This window comes from Phyllostomus discolor, chromosome 14 (genome assembly GCF_004126475.2).
Source record: "Phyllostomus discolor isolate MPI-MPIP mPhyDis1 chromosome 14, mPhyDis1.pri.v3, whole genome shotgun sequence".
NCBI lineage: Eukaryota > Metazoa > Chordata > Mammalia > Chiroptera > Phyllostomidae > Phyllostomus > Phyllostomus discolor.
The window spans coordinates 24,081,859-24,102,801 of NC_040916.2; the positions used below are offsets into that span (position 1 = coordinate 24,081,859).

The following is a 20,943-nucleotide window of genomic DNA, read 5'->3' on the forward strand; positions in this document are numbered from 1 at the left end:
TTTTCCCACCTTTGCTGGGCCTGCCACCTCTAGTGCCTTGCTGCTAGTGACTGCACCCAAGTCCCCGAGCTTGCAGAGGGGCCAGAAGTGACACCCACGGCGTCTTGAGGCAGGGTCCTCATTTTCTGGGTTACTTCTCAAGACATTGCATACTCGGTAAGCTCCATAGCAATCTAAGTCATAAAATTTAGAAAAATGAGATTTTTTTTGTTGGTGGTGTCTACCAACATGGCCACGTCTCTTCAAATTAACAAAGCTGAGGGCTGGCGGGGGGGATGGGGGATGGGCACTCGCAGGCACTGCCGGGGGAAGTTCAAGTTTACAGTTCCATCTGGAGGGCAGTGAAAGAGTGTCTGTGGGCATTTTAAGTGCCCACACACTTTGGTCCAGTAAATCCACTTCTGGCAATTTTCCCGAGAAACTACAGTGTGACAGGGTGCAGCCAAGACGGGGGCCCCAAATAGGGGTTTGTAATGGGGTCCAGAAGAGCTTGGAGATGATTGACGGGCCCCACACCACAGGGCCACACCTGCCCGGAATGCTGGCAGCTGTGGCCAATTGTGGGAGGAGCCGGAAATGGGGCTGCAGAGGGAGACTGGCGCTGGGATTTAAACCCAGGCGTGGGGCCACTAGGGGTCTTTCTGGGGACCACGAGGCTTGGGCATCTTGTTGGGACCACGCGGCTTGGCGGGAGTGGAGACCACGTGGCTTTGGAAGTGCTCCCCTTTTGCTGTGTGGAGGGTGCAGGGAGCCTGAATCACAGACTTCTACCCCAGACTGGGCAGAGGGAGAAGGAAGGGCTGGCTGTGTGCGTTTGTGGATATTCTAAAGAACTTTAGCCTGTATAACTTCTAAATAAATAATAATTCCTTCCTTCTCACCAGCCTCTGGCATTGAGAAACATCTTTCCTCTGGTGGCAGGCAAAACGAACCTAATACAGGGGAAGAACCCCCCGGAAAAAAAGGGGGGGTCCTTTTGATAATAGTATATCGTTCAGCCCCCCCCACCCCCACAGTCTGTTCTGTAACAATAGGACAAATATAGGCAAAGTTAAATGTCCTAGGATGTTTCGCAGTGTTACGATAGCAAAAAATTATGAGTGATGACAGTTTTTATCACTATAGGGCATTTTAAATAAGCTGTGGTGCATCATATAATGGAATATTATGTAGCCTTTCTAAAGGCTGATGTAGCCCTATATTGATCAACATCAAGATATCCTTAATATATGATTAAGTTTTAAAAACTAAAATACAAAAATAAAACTTGAATCTATTTTGTTGAAAATTTAGTCATGGATAAGTGAATTAAAACATTTCTGAAAGCCTACCAAGTTAACAGTGGGAGGGGCGATGTAATGGATAATTTTTGCTTTTATTTGCCTTTTAGTATAGTATAAATCTTTTCTAAGAGAACACATTACTTTCATACTTTCACTTTAGCAAAAAAGCTATTTTCTTATGGAGATTTATCTTTATTGATTACATTGCCAGGTAAACCACAGACTTTTTGAGTTTTACTGTAATAACTCTAGCCACAGAAGAAGATTACTCAGGAAGCACAGTGTAAGTACAAACCGGCCACCCGAGTTAAAATCTCAATGATTTTTCCTGTCCTCTGTTGTCAGGAGGAACGCAAACCCTCAGGGACCATTGTACCTCTGGGTAAGACAATGAACGTCCTTTTATCAGGAGCCAGGATCGCAGAATTATTCGTGGATTTTTTTTTTTAAAAAGGGCTTGGTTTGATTACTTCCAGCTAAGTGATTTGTATGGCGGCTATTTTTTCCTATTTATTGTATTACAATCTATTGCTTAATGTCACCGCTGGAGTTCGTATGCATTTTAATAAATTACCCATTTTGATAACCAAAATATTTACAAGCAAAGGAAGGAACTTTTAAGTGCGTATGTCCATTTTTTAAACACAGTGTGAAACTACCTACCAGGGGAAGGTGCCAGGGAAGTCGAAAGCCCTGCCTCTCCTTTGCTTCTGCCTTTGACATTACCTGTGGCCTCAGGGCTCTGACTCTCAGGTCCTCCAACCTTCCCCTCCGACTCTTTCCTTCATGGGCCTCCCTCCTTCGGTTCCCAGGGCCACACCCCTGAACTTAAACCTGGCCCGGAGCAGCCCCGTAACAGGGTGCACACCCTTCCTGCCAGTACAAAGCAAGGGGCAGGCTCCAAGGAGGTCACACCGTTTTTAGTCTGATTTTAGGAACCCATAACAGGGGCACATTTTTTTTTTAAAAAGGAAACATTTCTATAGTCACCTGACTCATAAGAAGTTCATTATAATGAAAAATAATACTCTTTTTTTTATTTAAGTAAAAGTGCATGTGCGAGGTGTGGGCGGGAATGAGGGGCTGAGAGGACCTGCAGAAAGAATGTGCTTCCACCCGCGACCCCCCTGCTCAGTCCGCTCAGACACAGAAGGGTTTGCCCCGAGAAGAGAGCCCCGTGTCCGACATGAACATGAGACGGAGTTGGATTTTGTGGGACCCCGGGTTCATCTTCGATGACCAGAGCTTTTGAGCGTAGAGTAACCCCCCGGAAAACCGAGAGAAGGGTGTCAGAAGCCCATCTTCTCCCCTTTCCAGAAAGCACCTGGTAATGAATTTAACAGTAAAAACCCAGCTTTTAGTGTCGTGCCATTTCAACTGGACTCGAATTGGAATTGTCCACCGATCAGCTCTGTTATCTTGAGCAAGGCATGTAACCCTCCAAGCCTCGATTTCCTCTTCAACAAAATGCATGGAATAACACCCTCTAAGTCGATGGGTCCGCTGGGCCAATGGAATCTGCCTCCTAAAGTCTGGGGAGGATTCAGTGAGATACAGCTTCTGAGATGCTTAGCACGGGGGCCGGCCCGAGAGCGAGTGCTCAGCACGGTTAGCTCGTAAACACAGTATCTCTGCTTCGCTTCCTCTGAGGCCTTTAAATAGCCTGGGCACGGTTTTCATGTGTAAGCAGGTCGCCCATTCAGCAGCGTTTCTGGCATTCTGGTGTGGGTGATAACCCTTCTGTGGTTGTCACAGCTTGCTGGGAACCTAAAGGCCCCAGACACAATATGTGTTTGAAATAGTAAAGATGCTTTTAATGAGAAAAACCACTTCCTAATTTATCGGTTGAGGGTAGAGTAGGTGCTGTGTGCTCTGTCCAGCCAATGAGCTTGCACGAAGAGTCTGGTTTGTTCCCCTCAGCTGAAGGTCCGGGTCCTCTGAGCACCCGCTCCGGCCGCCTCCCCGCCGTCCCTGCCAGCCTGAGTCTGCTGCCTGCCGCCGGCCTCGCAAGGGGACAGGTGTGCCCCCGGCCCTCTCCACGCCGCTCATCAGCTTCCTGTGCTCTCTCCACTGGTCTTTGAGCTCCTGCAGGACAGGGGCCGAGCCTTATTCATCTCTGTGTCTCCCGAGTGTCACTTAGATGACAGTGCAGAGCGGCCCTCACAAAAATGTGTAGGACGATTAAATGCACCCCTGGGTGGGGCGAGGCGGGTGCAAACGTGGCAACCAGGAGTGTGTCCCGAGACTCTGGTTCCCGTTTAAGGTTCTGCGGGCGGGCAGCTGTGAAAGTTCGCATTTGCCACCTGAGACCTTTGCCAAGATGACTAAGTCCTTGGCCTTCCCCCCCCTCCCCTGCCGGTTTCCAAACGTGGAGGGCAAAGACAGAGAGGAGAAACATCTGGTCCGAACACCGCAGACCAGTTTAAACAGAATTTCAGCATGGAGAGGTCGAAGTTCACGGACCTTATGTCAGCGGTCTTCCCAGAGCTGCGTGGGGAGAGCTGACGTCTTTGTCGGTGACACACTCGGCCCTCTGGGGAGGGATAGACCCTTCAGGCCAGCAGGCCTAAGGGCCCCCTCTGTCCGGGAAGTCGTGACGAGCCCAGGTAGGCTGTGGCAAGGTCGAGTTCATCGTTCACTCCTCACCTTCACGTTGCATCCGTACCTCGACTTACATCTGCTTGTATCAGTGGCAACTTGAGCATAAACACGGTTCAAAACACCAGAAAGGTTTATGACATGTTATCAGCTGAATAAAAAGGACTGTGCTGCATACACAATTCCATCCCAACTCCACTGGTGACAGCATTGTGGGTGATTTTTTCCACTTCCTCTGTATTTTCCTAAAATTTTCTAAAAGCAAACATGCATTATATCAACAATAACGGGGTGGGGGGGGGGACTGTATATCTATGTCAAGTCCTAACTGGTCACCCCATCGCTTCGTGGGTAGAAAGTTTCCTGCCTCCTCCGAGAGGAGGGACTGGCCGTGCGGGTGACCCTCCCTGAGGGACTACCGGCCTCTGTCTGACCCGACGACAGAGCGTGCCTGCAAGGACACCCCAGCACCGTCTGGGTGGCCCTACCCCTCCAGCCCCTGTGGCTGTCAGGAGGCCCCCAGGCTGCTCCCTTTAGTAGCTTAGAGTGTCCTCCCCGCCCAGGGTGGGGACCCTTATTCGAATGAAGACCCCTGTTCTGACGTCACTGCTGGGGGGAACCTTCTTAAGTCAAATTCCCACCATGCCCTTTTCCTGAGCACATTCTTTTCTCCCTGCATTTATTGGTGTGGTTTTTATTTAATATCTTGATGTCCCTCCACTTCCCCCGCCCCCCTCAAAATCAAACAACCGTGAGCCCCACGACGGTTTTGCCCATTCCTGAATCCTTAGGGGTCACCCCCTGCCCGGAGCTTTGAAGGGACGGACTTTGGTATTTCTCATGACTGTGCGTGCGCCAGCCTGTCCTGTGATGGACGGGATGCAGAGAGGAGGGCAGAGGGGGCACCGCCACCTGCCCCCCGGGGCCGTCCCACTCCTCAAGGGACCGCAAGAATTCGGCAGGGTCTGTTCTCTGTAGGCGCTGCAGGGGCAGCGAGACCCCCAGGGAGGGCCGTGCCCTCTGGGGACTTATGGTGCAGTATGAAGAGCGGGGGAAACGTGCGTGGAACAGCTATCGCCGCTGCTTAAGTTGCACTGGAATCGTATTGTGTGTTTGATGGCCACGCGGCGGGAAGCATCAGCCCGACTTCTCTGCATACACCATGTCCGTGTGGGCACACGGGGCTCGGCCTGAACAGCTTTGAAACAAAGTGAAACCGTCTTTTCCTCCCTTTCCTGTTCCTGGGAATCCTTCCCCACTGCCCCTGAGACCCCTAAAACTTAACATTATCCGACTGAAAACACACGATCGGGGAGAACCCACAGTCTGCCCGGCACCTCTCGGAGAAGCGAGGAGGGAACCACGGCCGAACAGAGGGGCAGGGGCCGAGAACACGGGCAGAGGAAGCGGAGGCGCGTCCGCACGGAGAACGGCTCACACGTCCCGCTGCACTCAGGGTGCCAGCTATTGTTCTGAGCACTTTCCGTGTAAATCCATGACGTTGCCCTAACACTTGTATTCGATGACTGTTGGTGACAGGCACCCGTGTTTGTTAAGGCAGCTCGGGGAACTGAGTCACAGGAGGGCAGCGCCTCACCCAGGCCGCCTGGCGTGGGGGTGGCGGAGCCGGGCAGTCTGGTTCCAGGGGCCGGGCTCCGACCCTGCGTCACGCTGCCCCCAGGTCCCCCCTCTCTCGCCTCTCTCTCGGCATCCCCTGTCCCCCTTCCCTCCTTCCTTTGCCACTACCTCCTCCACCAGGCTCTGTATGTCTGCTATGCAACAACTCTTCCCTTCCTCCCGGACCCACATTCCTGGGTGCAAATGCAGCCCCGCGCTCCTGAAGTCACCGTCCTGTTTGGGCTTCCCTCCAGGTCTTGCCGTCCACCCCGTCTTTAATCCACCCGCACGGTGCCCACCCAGAAGCTGTGACCGGCACGCAGCGAGCAGGGAATAACAGCCACGTCTGCACGGCCGGCCATCCCAGGGGACAAGCCTCGGTCCCGCGTTCTGACCCCACACGAAATCTTTGACTCTCGCTTTTGGTGTCTGAGAGCAAACCGGAAAATGAATAATGGCAGCTTGCCTGGACGGGGTGCCAACTTGGGTAGCTGGGGCCGTGTTTAAGCACCCTCCGAGGACTAGCTCGTTTAACCACATGGCAGCAGCCTCGTAAGGGACGTTCTGTCATGTTCATTCTGTGTCTCGGCTGAGCAGACAGAGGCACAGGGAGCTTCGGTGGCCCGCCTCAGGGAGAGCCACACTCAAGCCAGGGCGGGTCGCGGGCACCGGGGGTCACAGAGCCCCCATCTTCACACTGCGCTGCCCCGCCTTTTACTCCCTCCCGGGCGCCCAGGCTCCCCTTCTGACGCCTTTGATGTAAGCAGCCGAAATTCCTTCCTAAAAATGACGTCTGTCTGTTTCATATTCCATTTCAAAACGGTTTCTGACATTTTCCCCTGGCCCCCGTTGCCAGAAAACCCTGAAGAGCTTTTTCCTTTCCTACGAAATTATCCGCGTTACTATTTTTGCGCCCTCCCCTCAGAAGACGGCCAGAACAGAAAACACGCCCTTGGAATTCACGGCGACTGGGAAACGTACTCGAAGACCTTATGGTGGAGACAAAGCACGCTTTCCAAATGTGTGACCTTTTGTCGGGGCTCGTGTAATCAAAAGGAACCTGACCCCTGGAGTGCGGGCACATCCAGGCATGAGTCACACCGGCCCTATCTCTAGTGCACCTCCGGGGGAAGCAGCCCCCCACCCCCGCCCCCACCCCTTGCTAACAGCTCTTCCCCTCTGCCAGCGTTGCTCCGGTCTTATCAGCACTCTCACTTCGTGGGAAGGGCTGTGGCGAATGAATTTCTGGCAAGTGGGTAGGAAATTGCTCCTCTGCACAGCCTGACGCCGTGGGCAGGCAGCGAGACCGAGAGTATAAGAAGTCCGGGCTGGGCCGGCGGCAGAACCCCGGTGCGCCGCAGAAGACATGGTGAGTTGGAGTCTCCCCGCTCTGGGACGCGGTTGGGGCTGCGCGGGGAAGGCACAGGTGCAGGAAACGAGGAAGCGCCGTAGGAGCTGCAGGCTGCTGGTGGACTAGCCCTGCAGGGCTGGCCGGCGTTTCTGCTGCCGTTCTGACCCTGCCGCCGCCCTTGCCGCTGAGGTTATTTGCGCGTCGTAACGCAGCCGGGATGCTGTACGAGACCGGTGTGGCACCTGCGCTGGCACTGTCCGTCTTAGCGCTGTGCTTTTCTGGATTCCTGTCCCCTGGCTCCCACCAGGGCTCACGGGGACTGTCCTGGAGCAGATGTGGGCACTTTGACCCCTTCTCCAGGGATGCTCTTCTCTCTGGGTCGAATGCCAGGCTGAGGAAGCACCTGGGGCAAGCCTACGGTGGACGGGTTTCTTCTCCCCGGCCCTCCTATTTCTTTCCCGAGCCCCAGGAGTCCGCTGGGACTGGTGTGGAGTGCCCCCGTGGTTTGCACTTCTGCCCTAAGGCTCAGCCCTGCTGGTGACTCAGTCTCCTCGCCTGTAGAGTTATGAAATGGCCTTCTTCTTCGCAGTGTCCTTGTGAGTGTGAGATGAGGCGGGCACTCAGTTATTGATTGGTAGATGTTGGCTATCATCCTTATGAGGAGGAGAAAATTCTCCGGCTTAGTGAGGTGTGGGGTCCAGGGAAGACCCAAGGAAAAAGACATTCTTGAACTCGTTAACAAAATCCTAGGTAAGGGGCACTTTGGTTTTACCCCCAACTCACCAGGAGCACCTCCCACTCAGTCCCAGGCGTGAACCCTGTCGTCTGTGGCTGGGGAGGCCCCGGGCTGCCTCTGTCTCTGAGTCCCTTCCTATAGGATGCCACTTATACCTGATTTGCTCCCTCCCTCCCCCCACCCCCCGCCTTACTGTAGTATACTTTTCAAACCCTCATAGCGGGGATTTCTGGGTCAGGAGAAGCGGGTAAGAGGGTGATGAAGAGAGGAAGAAGGAGTTTCGGCCGGTCCTGAGTTGGCCCCCGAATGACATAAGCATGTGGATTACTTTTGTCTTATCCTTTGCATACCATACTTCTCCTGACCTGGTCAGCTTAAGTGAATGAGCAGTCATTCCTCTCCTCCTTCCCTCGCCTTTGGGATTCTCCTTTATCTCAGGGATGTTAACATATTGAATCTTGGAGTTCTTTGAGATTCCTTTTTTTAAATATTTGATTTATTTCTTTTTAGAGAGAGGGGAAGGGAAGGAGAAAGAGAGGGGAAAATCATTCATGTGTGGCTGCCTCTTGCATGGCCCCTACTGGGAACCTGGCCTGCAACCCAGGCATGTGCCCTGACTGGGAATCGAACCAGTGACCCTTTGGTTCGCAAGCCCACTCTCAATCCTCTGAGCTACACCAGCCAGGGCAGAGTTCCTTGAGATTCTGATGAAAGAAATACTCTTTCCAGATAAAAAATGAAAATATCCACATAAACACCAAGCTTTATGGAAAATTGTAGGGGGTCCCTACCCTCCATGGGGGACCCAGGGTTGGAGCCCCACCCTATCACCCTCTATGTTTTATACTCAGAAGCTCCCTGTGGCTCCCTCAGCACAGACTGGACCTGCAGTGAAGTGCTAAGCTCCCAGGTCCTGGCATTGGCTTAAAGATTCCAAAGACAAGACCTCTCCCTTTGCCCTTGAACACATTTAACTTTCAGGAAGCTCGAACCCTGTGTATAGTTTGGCTTCAAGTTCAGAGTGGTTTCCATTGACCTCTAGGACCTGAGGAAAGAGGTCAAGGTTTATCAGTGGAGTGTCTGCACGGTCAGGTGGGCTCAGCGGGGCAGCTCTCAATTGGAAACTTGCAGCAAAATGATGCCACAGTCAGTCAAGGTTTCAGGGGGCTGAGGAGCCTGTCTGGATTCTCTTCCATTCATACCTTCCACCAGCATAGGTCTGTGGCTTCTAGATCTTACTCTTCCTTCCGTTACTTGTTTTTCACAAAGTGCAGCTAGATGGTTCGCCCTCTCCTGGGCTGGCCACTGGCTCTTAGCATGTCCAGCATCAGAGTTCTGTAAGTGGAGGCTTCTCAGTCAAACCCTCAGAGATCAGAGCGACTCACTATGTAAGCAGCGGCGCTGAGAAAAGACCCGAGACCTCACCCTAGAGAGTGGGCACCTGACAGTTTCATCCACGACACTTGCTCCATCATCTTCTGGGTGTGTCTCACTTCTCTGACTAGAAAACAGAATGGAATTTTATAACATCAAATACCAAACAAATCCTTCCTTCATATTTGTAGGGAGACAGCTTGGCCATTATGCAATGGACTTTTACAAAATTTTTTAGGTAGGTTACTGTATAATTAATGCTAGTATTTCACCCTAAGCAATGGTGACCAGTTGTCTAATTTAAATATAGGCTTTGATTCTTAGTGTTGAGATCCTGGGTTTCCTCCTGTTCCTACTTCTAACTTACTGTTCAGCTTAGAGACCTCTTGTTTTTTCACCGTGTTTCATGTTCTGTTTTGAAGCTGGGGCCCCTAATATCTGTGCTCCCCAGAACCTTAAGAGAAATAATATATCAGCTGGGAAGCCTTGTAAAGTCAGGATGCGGCCACCAAGGTGTCCGGTTCTGCCTCCTCGATGACTAGCACGTCTGCCTCCCCCTTTGCACCCCCACGGGCCCCAGCCCAAACCCCCGGGACTGTCACCGTAGCCGCCCCTTCTACAGCTCAGCCCCCTGCTTCTGACTCCTCGGAAACGCCATTGCTGCATGCATCCGCTCAGGGTCTTCTCTGCCCAAAACCCTGGCATTTGGATTCCTTCTGCAACGGTCATTTCGGACTCACAAGATCTGGCCCCAGCCTACCTTCTCAGTTACCCTCTGGGACCTTCCAGTGTCAACAGCCATCAGACCACGTCATTACCTCTCTTAGCCCAGCGCCCCCACCTTCTTCCTCCACCTCCACCTCCAGCTTCTCACTGCACCCAGAACAAGATCTCGTCCCCCTGTTTTGGTGCCCAGGAGGACATGCCACCAGCCTCATGTCATGCCCTCCTTCCCCTCGTCCACTCTGTTCCAGACACACTGTCTTTCTGTTCTCTCAACCCTTCCCGTTTAGCTTCCATCTTGACGCCTTCGGACTCGCTTTTCCTTTTCTCTTCCTCCTGCTCCTCACTGGCTGGTGTCTGCGGGCCGGTCTGCTCTCAGCGTCACACCCACGGCCCTGGCCACCTGTCTCATGTGACCGCCAGCCATCCTCCCACACTGCCCCGCCTTCGCCCCCGACCCGGCATGCATAACCGTCTTCTCTTTTTCATGTTTACACGCTCACCGCCGTTGTACGCTTACGGGGCTTGTTTCATAGTCTGCCTTCCCCAGGAGACTGCACACCCCACGGGGACAGGATGGGATTGAGAGAGGGAGTCCTGCTCCCCTGTCCTCTCACGGGGGGACGCGGGCCATCGTGTCCCATGTTCCTCTCTCACTCAGACAGGATGAGGCAGAGTGCCGAGAACATAGTTTTTGGCACGGCCTTAAGCTCATCTACCTGATCATGATGCACTTCTAAATTTGATACAATCCCTGCTTTAAACCAGAATGACCTTCGTTATGATTATCACACATTTTCCTAGTTGGTGTATACTGCTATCTTGCTCTCAGTCATTCCTCTGCCATTATCCTCCCTCCCTCCCTCCATCCATTCCTCCCTCCCTCCCTCCCTCCCTCCGTCCACCCCTAACATGTTCATTAAGCGTCAGGCACCTGCTCTCTGCTCCGGCTGGGGTTCAGACCCAAGTAAGTCCAAGTCCCGGCCCGTGAGGAGCCTCTGCCAGCAGCCCTCCCCAGCCACCTTCTCAGACATTTGCTTTGCCTTTGGAATGTGGGGCTCGTGCTCAGGAGGGGGGTCGGGGATGGAGATGCTGACAGGGGCCACTGGCAAACGACGGCCCTGAGGAGGCCCCGGGAAAACAGCCGAATGACACGAGGACTGGGTTGTGGAGACAGGAGCCCAGAGGAATCCCTGTCTCTGCGAGTGAAGGTGGGGACTTGAGGTAAATTCAGGAGAAACTCAGAAACATCGCTTAAGCGGTCAGAGGAGAAGTAAGAGAAGAACCCAGGGGAGGGTTGTAAGCAAAAGGAAGTCGCCAGTCGTATTTGCTGCTGCTGAACGGTCAACGGAGATAAGGGTGGGTGTCCTCACTGGGCGTGGGCGCTTGGATGCTGGGGGCGAAGTTAGCACGAGGGGTTCTGCCGGCTGCTGGGGCAGGGGCCAGGGAGCAGAGCGGAGGCGAGGAAGTTAAGAAAACTGAGCTGTAGACAAGATAAGACATTGGGCAACATCTGGACAGAAGACGAAGGGTCTTAGGAGGGACATTGCTCGATTCCGCTTCTAGAAGCACAAAGCCGTGGTCTCCAGTGTAGACGGAATGGAGTCTCCTTGCGTGGCGGTGGTCCCGTAAGGTGCCCGGATGCTGGCGATGGGGCTCCTGCTGGCCCCCAGCACCTCTTTGTCCACCAAGTGAGGCCCAGGGAAAATCACCTGCTCGTTCCACTTTCTCTCTGCACCCCTACCCCCACTCCGCCATCGCTTTCAGTTCTTTGGAGAAGTAACACTAAAGATGACCCCGGAGTGAAGCAGCCTTAGTGATGGTCACACAGGCTCGGGATGTCGCTCCAGAGACCCGGTCTCAGATTGCTTCCCGATGATGTCCAGTTGGAAGTGGGTGGCCAGAGATCACTGAAGTAGAAATTATCAGAACCCATGGCCACTTTGCCTTGCGAGGATTTCCTCTTGTTGCAGCACTAGACTTGCTTCGTAGAACAAGGACAGAGTCTTGAGGTCTTCAGTAGCTGACAGCCAGCACCGTCCTGGGGATGATGCTGTGGACAGAGCAGGTGTGATGATGCCCGTCCACCCCAGGGAAGTTTCACAGGAAGTTATCACTCACTCAAAAAGTCAGGGAGACTTTTAAGCATCCTCCACCCTCTGGTCCCACACACAAAACCCTTGCCGGTTGCCAATGAGCCAAGGTGCTGCCTTACAGTTAACACAGAGATTTGAACTCAGGGTCCATTAAACATGGATGGACTTAGTGGGCCCATGAACCCTCTGAAATCATCTTTAAAAAATGTGTGTATTTTTTAAAAAGAATCCTAACGATGGCTTTTATCAGACTTCCAGAGGAGTTCATGAACGCTGTGAGAATGAGAATCACGGCGTTAGCCCAACATACAATACGTTCAGGTGAGCAAGCACGGACAAGGCGTCCGAAGCCACCGCGTCTCAGGACGGGCAGAGGTGGCGGCTCTGCCTTGAGCATCCCTGGTCCAAAGACCTGCTGTAGAATTCCGGAGAAAGACCAAATGGACTTGGCATCAGTCTCCGTGGTCTCTGGCAGCTCCCCTCTCAAATCGGCCCTGAGAGGCGACTCTCGGGGTTGGGTGACTTTGAAAAATGGGGAAGTGTGGGCAGACCAAAACAGGGAGGCACAGTGACTTGTGCTTTCCTTTCCTGGAAGTCGTGCCTCGGTCAGAAGCGCCTCCCAGGCCTCTGAAACCGTGAAACACTAAAACCAGCTCTCTCCCTGCCGCTCCCCAACGGAAAAGGTTCAGTTTTCTGAAATCATATCTCCATGTGTGCAATTTTTCTTCTTTGATTGTATCTGTGTGATGATTACTTTTAGTAAATAATTAAATGAAACAGCATAAACATGCTACACATTTTGATGCATAATTTAAACTTTTATATTTAAAATGTGATTGAAGATGAATCTAAATGAGAAGAGGGGCTTTTACTCTCTTTGTTCATGCAATGGCGCATGAATATTACTTGTCAATACAAGCAGACAAGTTCAACGTCAACCCTACTCCAACATTTCATTTTAAGGATTTAAACACTGAGAAACCTCATTCACATGAAGAAGTAAAGGGAAAGGGAGGCTTTAGTATAGCAATGTCAGTTCTTTGAACTCCTTCCCAGCTACATGCCCAAAGTCACATGGTGCTTCATCATCAACACCGCGTCTGTGCTTTAGCATCTGACAACTTGATTGGTCCTCCATCTGAGTTGATGAAAGGAGAGATATGGAAGCCCCCAGACTTGAAGAGGATTTGTCACAAGGTCATCTGAAGCACTGGAGGTCTCAATACCTGTTCCAACATTGTGGATGGTCTCTGTCCAGCACACCAATGTTTTTGTTTTATAGATGGGGGCTTGGTGGCAAGACCCCATAATAAGTAAGAGTCAGATGAGTAAAAGGTGAGATTTCTCTTATAAAATGGAAGAATGATATGATCTTAGGCACAATGGTTTTAGGAAAGTATGCTTTTAGAAATTGGAAATCTGAACATGTATTTCTCTTTTTAAGATTTTATTTATTTATTTTTAGAGAGGGAAGGGAGGGAGAAGAGAGAGAGAGAGAGAGAAACATCAATGTGTGGTTGCTGGGGGTCATGGCCTGCAACCCAGGCATGTACCCTGACTGGGAATTGAACTTGCGACACTTTGGTTTGCAGCCCATGCTCAACCCACTGAGCTACACCAGCCAGGGCATTGAACATGTATTTCTTAAATTCTTGCTTGTGCGCCCTTTGGGAAGTCCGCCTCATCCTGGTTCAAAGATTTCTGGTGCAGCACCTGGCGTGTACTTGGTGGGTACTGAATGGAAATGTGGTCTTAATACTAGCCGGTGATTCAACACAACCCAGAGAGCAGCCGGTGGGGTCAAGTCCCCAGCCAGGGGCTACCAGCACACTTCCTGTGCAGACAGCCAGCCCTGTGAACCGTAATGTTATGATGGTGTTCCTCCTCCCAGTGCTTCGCCATAGGTCCTCCTGAGGCCAGTCGACCAGTGCCCTTGCTCACAAGGACACAATATGCCTACTTGGCAACGCCAGTATTCGGGAACTCCTAGATGGAAGAGTACTGGGCTTCTCGTGCAGCGGTAACCCCGCTATCCGGGAGACTTGCGGTGATTTATGTGTGCCCACTCTCTCGTCAGGCTGTGGTCCACAGTGCGTGCACACCCCACCCCATACACCTTACATCATCCATCGCTGCAGCGTGGTCTCTGCAATTCAGAATTTCTCTGTCGGAGGGGGTTCAGGTAGCCATCTGGATGGAGGAGCAAGAAAACTTCAGTTGCTAAGCCACACACTGCTTTTACGTCGGTGGTTTTACGTTGGAGGGTGGGGGTTTGGGGGGGCGCCCATGCAGCAGCCAGGCTTGGTCACAGCACAGGCTCTGTCGTCCCCAACAGTGCCGCACGGATTTGGGGGCCTGGAGGTTCATGAAGGTAAAGGAGTGAAGAGCCTTCTTGGGTCACGGTCGGGCTCTGCTGCTGGGGCCATTTTGCATGTGTTGTCTTAGGCCCTCAGCCTTCAGTCTTTCTGTGCTCGACACGAGGGGGCTGAGCGGGATAAACACTTCTAGAACTCACTTGTCTAAAAACAATTTTCAAAATGTTAACGGATTTGGTGAGGTCCCAACAGAAGGGAGCTCATGAGAAACAACCCGTGCCCTCAGTCCGAGGAGAACATGACGTGTATGAGTGAGTGGCACCTGGGGGCGCACACATGTCTGCTAAACATCGGACAGCCCTGCAGACGCGTGATGACACGGTAGAGCTGGAAGACGGAACATGGGTCAAACAGGACCCGGCACAGCACAGCGAGCGAGGCTCAAGTCTCCGTGTGACTGCCTGCCATTCCTGGGGACGGCACACCCGTTCTCAAAGGGAGACGATTACACAGTAATAATGACAGTGTCTTTCCGACATGCGTATTACAACATGTGTCACAAAAGAAGCGTATTAGAGGCACGAAGTACAGTCATTCCCCGGCACCTATTTGCGGGGTGAATGAAGCAACGGCGGCACTGGTGGGGGGTGCAGCGAGGGCAGAACTTGGAAGCAGAGCAGTGAGAAACAAGAAGCAGGCGGGACTGTAGCTCCACGTGGTGCTCGTGGACTGGAGCACCTGTGGTCCCGCTGACCGCACGTGGGCACTAGAAGGGAGTTTCCTTTTCTCGTTGCAGGCCAGCTGCCTAGGAGCCCGCGGGAACTGGAGGCCTCGGGGAGTCTTCGGAGCCGCCCAGCTTCTCTGCCTCAGCGCCCTGATCTCCGGTAACCTCTGTGCTCACCCTTCCTCTGGCCGTGGGCGGTGAGGGTCCCCTCTCCTGGTGGGGGGGGGGGACGAAGGCACGGGAAAGCTGCCCGAGCCTAGGTCCCTGGGAGGACAACAGGCACCAACCTGCTGCTAGCAAGGGCTTCGGGGAGAACTCGTGCGGGTCCCTCCAGGTCCGCTCTAACCAAGGGGCCCAGGCCCACAGGACGGTGAGGGAGCCACAGTGATGCCTCAGTTTCTGTAACATGGACTTCTGTCCAGGTCAAAGGAAACGTTCGTAGGATACAATGGCAATGTCGTCATCTTTCTGCCGATGCAGGTGTAAGATATTGTTTTTAATAACTATTATGGAAGAAGGGGCCCATGAAGGCAAAATTACCCCGAGTCCGTGAACATCATGAGGCGTCCCCGGTGACATCGGAGTAATAAAGTGTTAGGCCAGAACAATAGCCTAACAAGGGTGTCAGGGAGAGAGGGACGAGCAAGACCGACCCTCAGGCAGGCGCTGGGGGGGAGAGCCAGATAGGAAAAGACTTTATAAACAGGAAAGGGAGCCACTTCCAGGTCTGACTGCCTGCATTGTGCCCCGCTCCACGTGGGAGCCCGCCTCTTCTGTTTGGGGGGGCGCCCGCTGGCCACGGCGACGGTGCCTGCACTCCCGTGCTCGCCCTTTACACACTTGGAGGGCTCATTCTTTACTTCACTGGACAGCACCAGCGCTTCTTTCACAGGCCCGTGTTGGACTTCGGCACCTGAGTGAGCAGAGACGGGGGAAGTGGTTTATCAAAGAGGGGCGGCCCAGAGCCGTGGACTGAGTGTCCAATGGCAAGGCAGCAGGTCTGATTTCTAACCCGCCTCTGCCACAGAGCTGCCGTGCTCCACCCAACCGGTGCTCACCGAGTGCCCGTTACGCACCACCAGGCTGTCTGCTTGGTGTCAGGAACCCAGAGCTGAGAAGGGACCACGTCAGCATCCACGGTCCGGCAGGTGTGCACCGTGCCATGGGAACACAGAAACAGACGCTGCCACGCAGGAGGGCAGGAGGGCAGGAGGGAGGCGGAGGCAGAGCTGAGGTGCAGGGGGAGCCCAGAGGGAGGAGCGCCCAGCGCGCCTGGGTACCAGGGAAAGCAGGAGGGAGGGTTTACCGGGCACGGGTGGGGAGAGCAGCCAGGACGGCAGGAAGAACATGCACAAAGGCGTGGGCATCGGCACTCTGTCTTGCTAAGAATGTAAATGTGAGGGCGAAGAGGCGGGCCAGCAGGTAGGCTCCGGGTCACAGTGCATCCTAGTCTCCCCGGGAAGGGCTAGCACAGGTAGACAGGAGGCAGCCCTCGGGGCGTCGTAGGTGTCATTTAGCTTGGACTTGGCCGATTTCTTACCATGCCCCCCCCCCATTTATAAAAGGAGAAGATGAGATGACTTCTAAAGTCCCTCCCCATTCTGGTACCTTAGGATTCCAATCCTTCAGTTCCAAGCATCCTCAGAACAGGTCATCTTCCCTATTGTGATTTCATGTTCCCTTTTACATGAAAGATGGAAACCAGTCTTTTTCCTTAAAACAACTCGATTGGACACCAAAGAGTCACGTGTGGGGTACCCGTCTTCTGGGTGAAAACTCGCCCAGCTCCACGGACGCACACTTCCACTCGCAGCCGCCCCTGGCTGGACACGCTGACTCTCCCGTCCTCCCTCCCTCTCCCTTCCGCAGAGCTGACGGGCCAGCACGGCGCGGCGGCGTGGACCTACAACTACAGCAGCAGCGCCTACTCGTGGAACTCCTCCCGCCTGTTCTGCCAGCGGTTCTTCACGGACCTGGTGGCCATCCAGAACAAAGACGAGATCGCCTACCTGAACGACGTCCTGCCTTACTACAAAGACTACTACTGGATCGGGATCCGGAAGATCAATAACAACTGGACCTGGGTGGGGACCAAAAAGACCCTCACCAAGGAGGCTGAGAACTGGGCCGACAACGAGCCCAACAACAAGAAGAACAACCAGGACTGCGTGGAGATCTACATCAAGAGCGTGTCGGCCCCCGGCAAGTGGAACGACGAGCCGTGCGGGAAGAGGAAGCGGGCGCTGTGCTACACAGGTAGGGTCTCCTCTGCTCTGGGGTTCTCTGTTTGACACAGGAAGTGCCACCCCCTGGCTCATGAGCACGGTCCCTGAGTCAGCGACACGGAGTCACAAAGTCAGGGACGTGGACACAGAGTGAACTGTCCACCCAGCGGCGTCACTGAGCACCTTGAAGAACAGGAGGTCAGGCTTAGAGCAAACTGGGCTTCCGAAACCAGAAGGCCACTTTAATACCATCTACCGTGTCCTTCTCATTTTGTAGCTGATGACACAGGGGCTCAGGAAGTTTCAGTCTCCTAACATGTACGTCCAGAGCCTTCTGGCACCACCGCGCCCTAGAATGAGAGAGAGTGTAAGCTGGGCGGGGACTCAGCCCGACCTCTAGGAGACACGGCTGTGACGGACACCCACGGACATCAGTATGCCCCGGGCGTCGTCATCAGCCTAGGGGTCGTGAGACCGTTTTGCATCAGTGGCAGCTGGTCCTCAGGAGACCCCCATCCGTCACTCCTCCCATTACTCTCATTTTGCTGAAGGAGGAAAGGCTCGGAGCCTTGAAGGAATCTGCCCAAGGTTCTAAGCTCCTGATGATGGAGCCACTTTGACACACGTGTTGATGGCAAAGCTGGTCTTTTTGAGCCACGCAGGCCACCACACTCCTTGCTCCACATTCTTACGAGACAATTAGAGAACATGACCGAGGATCACGAGTGCTTCATAGGTTCCCTTCCATGACGACACATCTTCAGGTCCGCTGGACTTCGGTGGGGGTTGGGAGATGAGAAAGGGGACGAGGGAACGGAAGATGAGACCCTGTGAGTGGATTCGATGCTCAGCTCTCCCAGCCCCAGGCTAAGCGGACAGGCACGACAGCTCGGTCTCCCCAGATGCTTGCGCCCGGGCCAGAACTGACTCCATCTTCCCCATGTGGCTGCCCGACCAGAGGAGCCCTTCTTGCCCTGCGTGGCACCTGAGCACTGGGCTGGTGTCGCCAGTCCTGAGCTTCCTCCTTCATAGGTCCTCTCACAGATGCCACATCCTCCTGCGTATGTTCTAGCTCCTTTAGATTATAAACACACCCCCACACGAGTCCTCGGCAATAGGAACAGAATACACAGTCCAGAGTATTCCTTCCGCTTCCTCTTTCCCCTCCCCCGAGCCTCCTAGCTGCGGGGAACCACATCCATAAATGCCTCGTCATGTAGTCAGGCCTCATTTTATAAATAACTTGTTATTAAGTACATGAATGGCTGCTCTTCAAAGGCCAGGATGGACACCAGCAGGATATCGGCTCGTGCGCCAGCTCCCCCAGGGACACCCTGCTGGGTGCAGGGCTCACCCGGTCTGACGGGCTCGGCTGCCTGCCGTGGCTCCCACTCCCCGCCCAGCCCCCGCAGTCCATACTGGCAAGATAGTCTTTTCCAATAAAAGGCACAAAAGTTACAGGACTGAAAGGAGACTGAAAATGACGGCCGTGAGCGGTGCCACCCGTCTGAGCTGCAACATCAGCAGACATCACTGACTGGCACAGTTTTACACCCAGTACCGCTGGCTGCCCGCTCCACCGGCACGGGCTGGCGTTTGGCCATCCGAGAGGAGAAAGTGCAGAGAACCGTCAGCTCCTTGCAGGAGACAGAGGAGAATATACACACACTGCAACAAGACATGAAGTTGGGATAATTCCGTAAGTGTCGGGATTTGTAGTTAGGTCTCAGAATAGGCTTTCAAAAAAAAAAAAGATTTACTCATTGAATCATCATTAGTTTCTTTCCTGGAGATCCCAAAGAACAGACAAGTTACTAAGGGGACTGGACTGAAACCCTGCAAAGGAGTGGAGTATCGAACACAGGCTGTTCTGTTATTCCTGGGGCTCTGAGGCCCTGGGGAAGCACAGTCAGAGCAAAGCCTGTGCACTCTGAGAGCACAGGGCAGGCAGCGCTCCTGCAAGGCGCCGGGGGTCAGAGGGCGCAGGATGCACAACGAGGCCCCAGCCTCTGTCTACCAGCGACTGCTGCCTCCTGCATGGTCTCTGCTTGGGGCCTTTCCCGGCGCCTCAGTGCAGCTTCACCCAGCTCTCTGACAGCCATGGGAACTTCTGCAGAGCCTTGCGGGGGTTGTAGAGACGTACAGCACCTCAGCGTTGAGAGGAAACAGAGAGAGCATCGAGTAGAGTCCTCTACATGACCTAGGGACTTCCTCTTATAATAGGAGCCAGAAATGGACCCAGTGTACGGCCGGGGCTCAGTGAACAGGAAACACCCCAGAAGACAGTCCAGCCACAGACCTTGCACCCACTATCAAAAATATCAACGAAAACAGCCTCAGCGCTCGGACAGCATCGGTTCTAACCCCCCCTCCCCCCACTGCACAGTGCACTCACCCTCGAAGAGTCTCCTGCTGGCCCACCTCCCTCTGTCTGTCGCCCGGTGGCACGGACCCAGTGAGGAGGGCCGGGCAGCTCGCTCAGGCTCTGCCCCATCCGAGCCTGGCCTGTTTAGACCTTTGCAACATCTTCTCACAAAACCACGTGTCCTTTACCAAGAGCAGGTCTCAAAACTCTCATCTGGTCCTCTGGTCCTCGGCCCTGTGGCACGGGGCACGGATTTGAAACAGACTAAAGGTGTCTGGGCCCTGACAGAGCGCAGGTCGGGCTCCGCGCAGGACCTTGCCCGACGTCACGGCAAGGTCACGAGTAGGCAGCAGAGCCAGGGTCATGGTGGTGTGTATGTGACCCCCAGCCTCCGCACCGTGACACCTGCCGTAGGGTGGCTGGAATAATAACCGCTGTGCGCAGCCTCGGGTGAAAAGGCACAGCCTATTTGGTACTGTGCAGAGGAGACCCTGTCTACGCTTCTGCCGGCGGCTCCGCGTGTCCCTCTGCGTCCCCACACAGGAGTCCCTCCTTAGGCAAGAGGGAAGCAGCTCGAATGGAGGCCAGGCGATGCCCTTTGCGGGGGCCAGGCCAGCTCTCCAAACGGCCCTGAGGTTTGGTGTCATTTCACCGGTTCAGCCTCAGCGGAGAGGGGGTCTGAGCCCGGGGCTCGGAGCCAAGAACCCAGCTTCCCTCTGCACGTGCTGAGCTGCCCAGCACTGACCTCTCCGCCCCCACGCAGCCTCCTGCCGGGACCCGGCCTGCAGCCGACAAGGGGACTGCATCGAGACCATCGGGAACTACACCTGTTCCTGCTACCCCGGCTTCTACGGACCGGACTGCGAATACGGTGAGGCCGCCGCCCCGTGGGTCCCGCCGTGGCGCTGGGGCTGTGCTTTCTCCACCACCCAGCCCTCTGCCCCGCTCAGGTGCCCCTAGACACGCACTTGGGGCTAAAACCACTCTATTCCTGGGGAGAACACTTGCCATCCCATCTCAGGAGGTAAATGGGGAGATGTAAAGGCAGCAAAGCTAGGCGAATATTGTGCCAGTGAAAGAATGGGTGTTTCCCCACATGCAGCCCGTACAAAGGAACTAAAAGGACCCGGTGGGGTGAGGAGCGTGGAGGGACAGGGTTAGGAGGGTTAATCAAATAGTCCCAGCGTCCAGCAAAGCTGACCTTGCCTTTAAGCCTACAGTGAAAAGATCCTTATCTCGCCCCCCCCCCCCCCCCGCAGTCAGGGAGTGCGGGGCCCTGGAGCTCCCCCAGCGCGTGCTCATGAACTGCAGCCACCCCCTGGGAAACTTCTCCTTCCACTCACAGTGCAGCTTCCGCTGCGCCGACGGGTACACCCTGGACGGAGCCCGAGAGCTGGAGTGCTTGGCTTCCGGAACCTGGTCCAACAAGCCCCCGCGCTGTGTGGGTACGTAGATCCTATGCCTTCCGCCCTCACCGACACCTTGAACTTCAGAGGGGAGGAGGGGCTTTCCGCATTGAGAAGAATAGTAAACAAT

General features: G+C 54.2%; 1 protein-coding gene across 1 annotated transcript in view; it reads left to right on the forward strand.

Annotated features, from left to right (window-relative positions):
* The first annotated feature begins 6,719 nt into the window (after positions 1 to 6,719).
* Positions 6,720 to 20,943, forward strand: part of LOC114512149 (selectin P) — a 35,871-nt gene continuing 21,647 nt past the window's right edge. Inside the window, exons 1-5 of the mRNA XM_036015313.1 lie at positions 6,720 to 6,867; positions 14,890 to 14,977; positions 16,687 to 17,073; positions 20,171 to 20,278; positions 20,667 to 20,852. Coding sequence (XP_035871206.1) covers positions 6,865 to 6,867; positions 14,890 to 14,977; positions 16,687 to 17,073; positions 20,171 to 20,278; positions 20,667 to 20,852 — 772 coding nt within the window. The 5' untranslated portion in view covers positions 6,720 to 6,864. The remainder of the gene's footprint in view (positions 6,868 to 14,889; positions 14,978 to 16,686; positions 17,074 to 20,170; positions 20,279 to 20,666; positions 20,853 to 20,943) is intronic.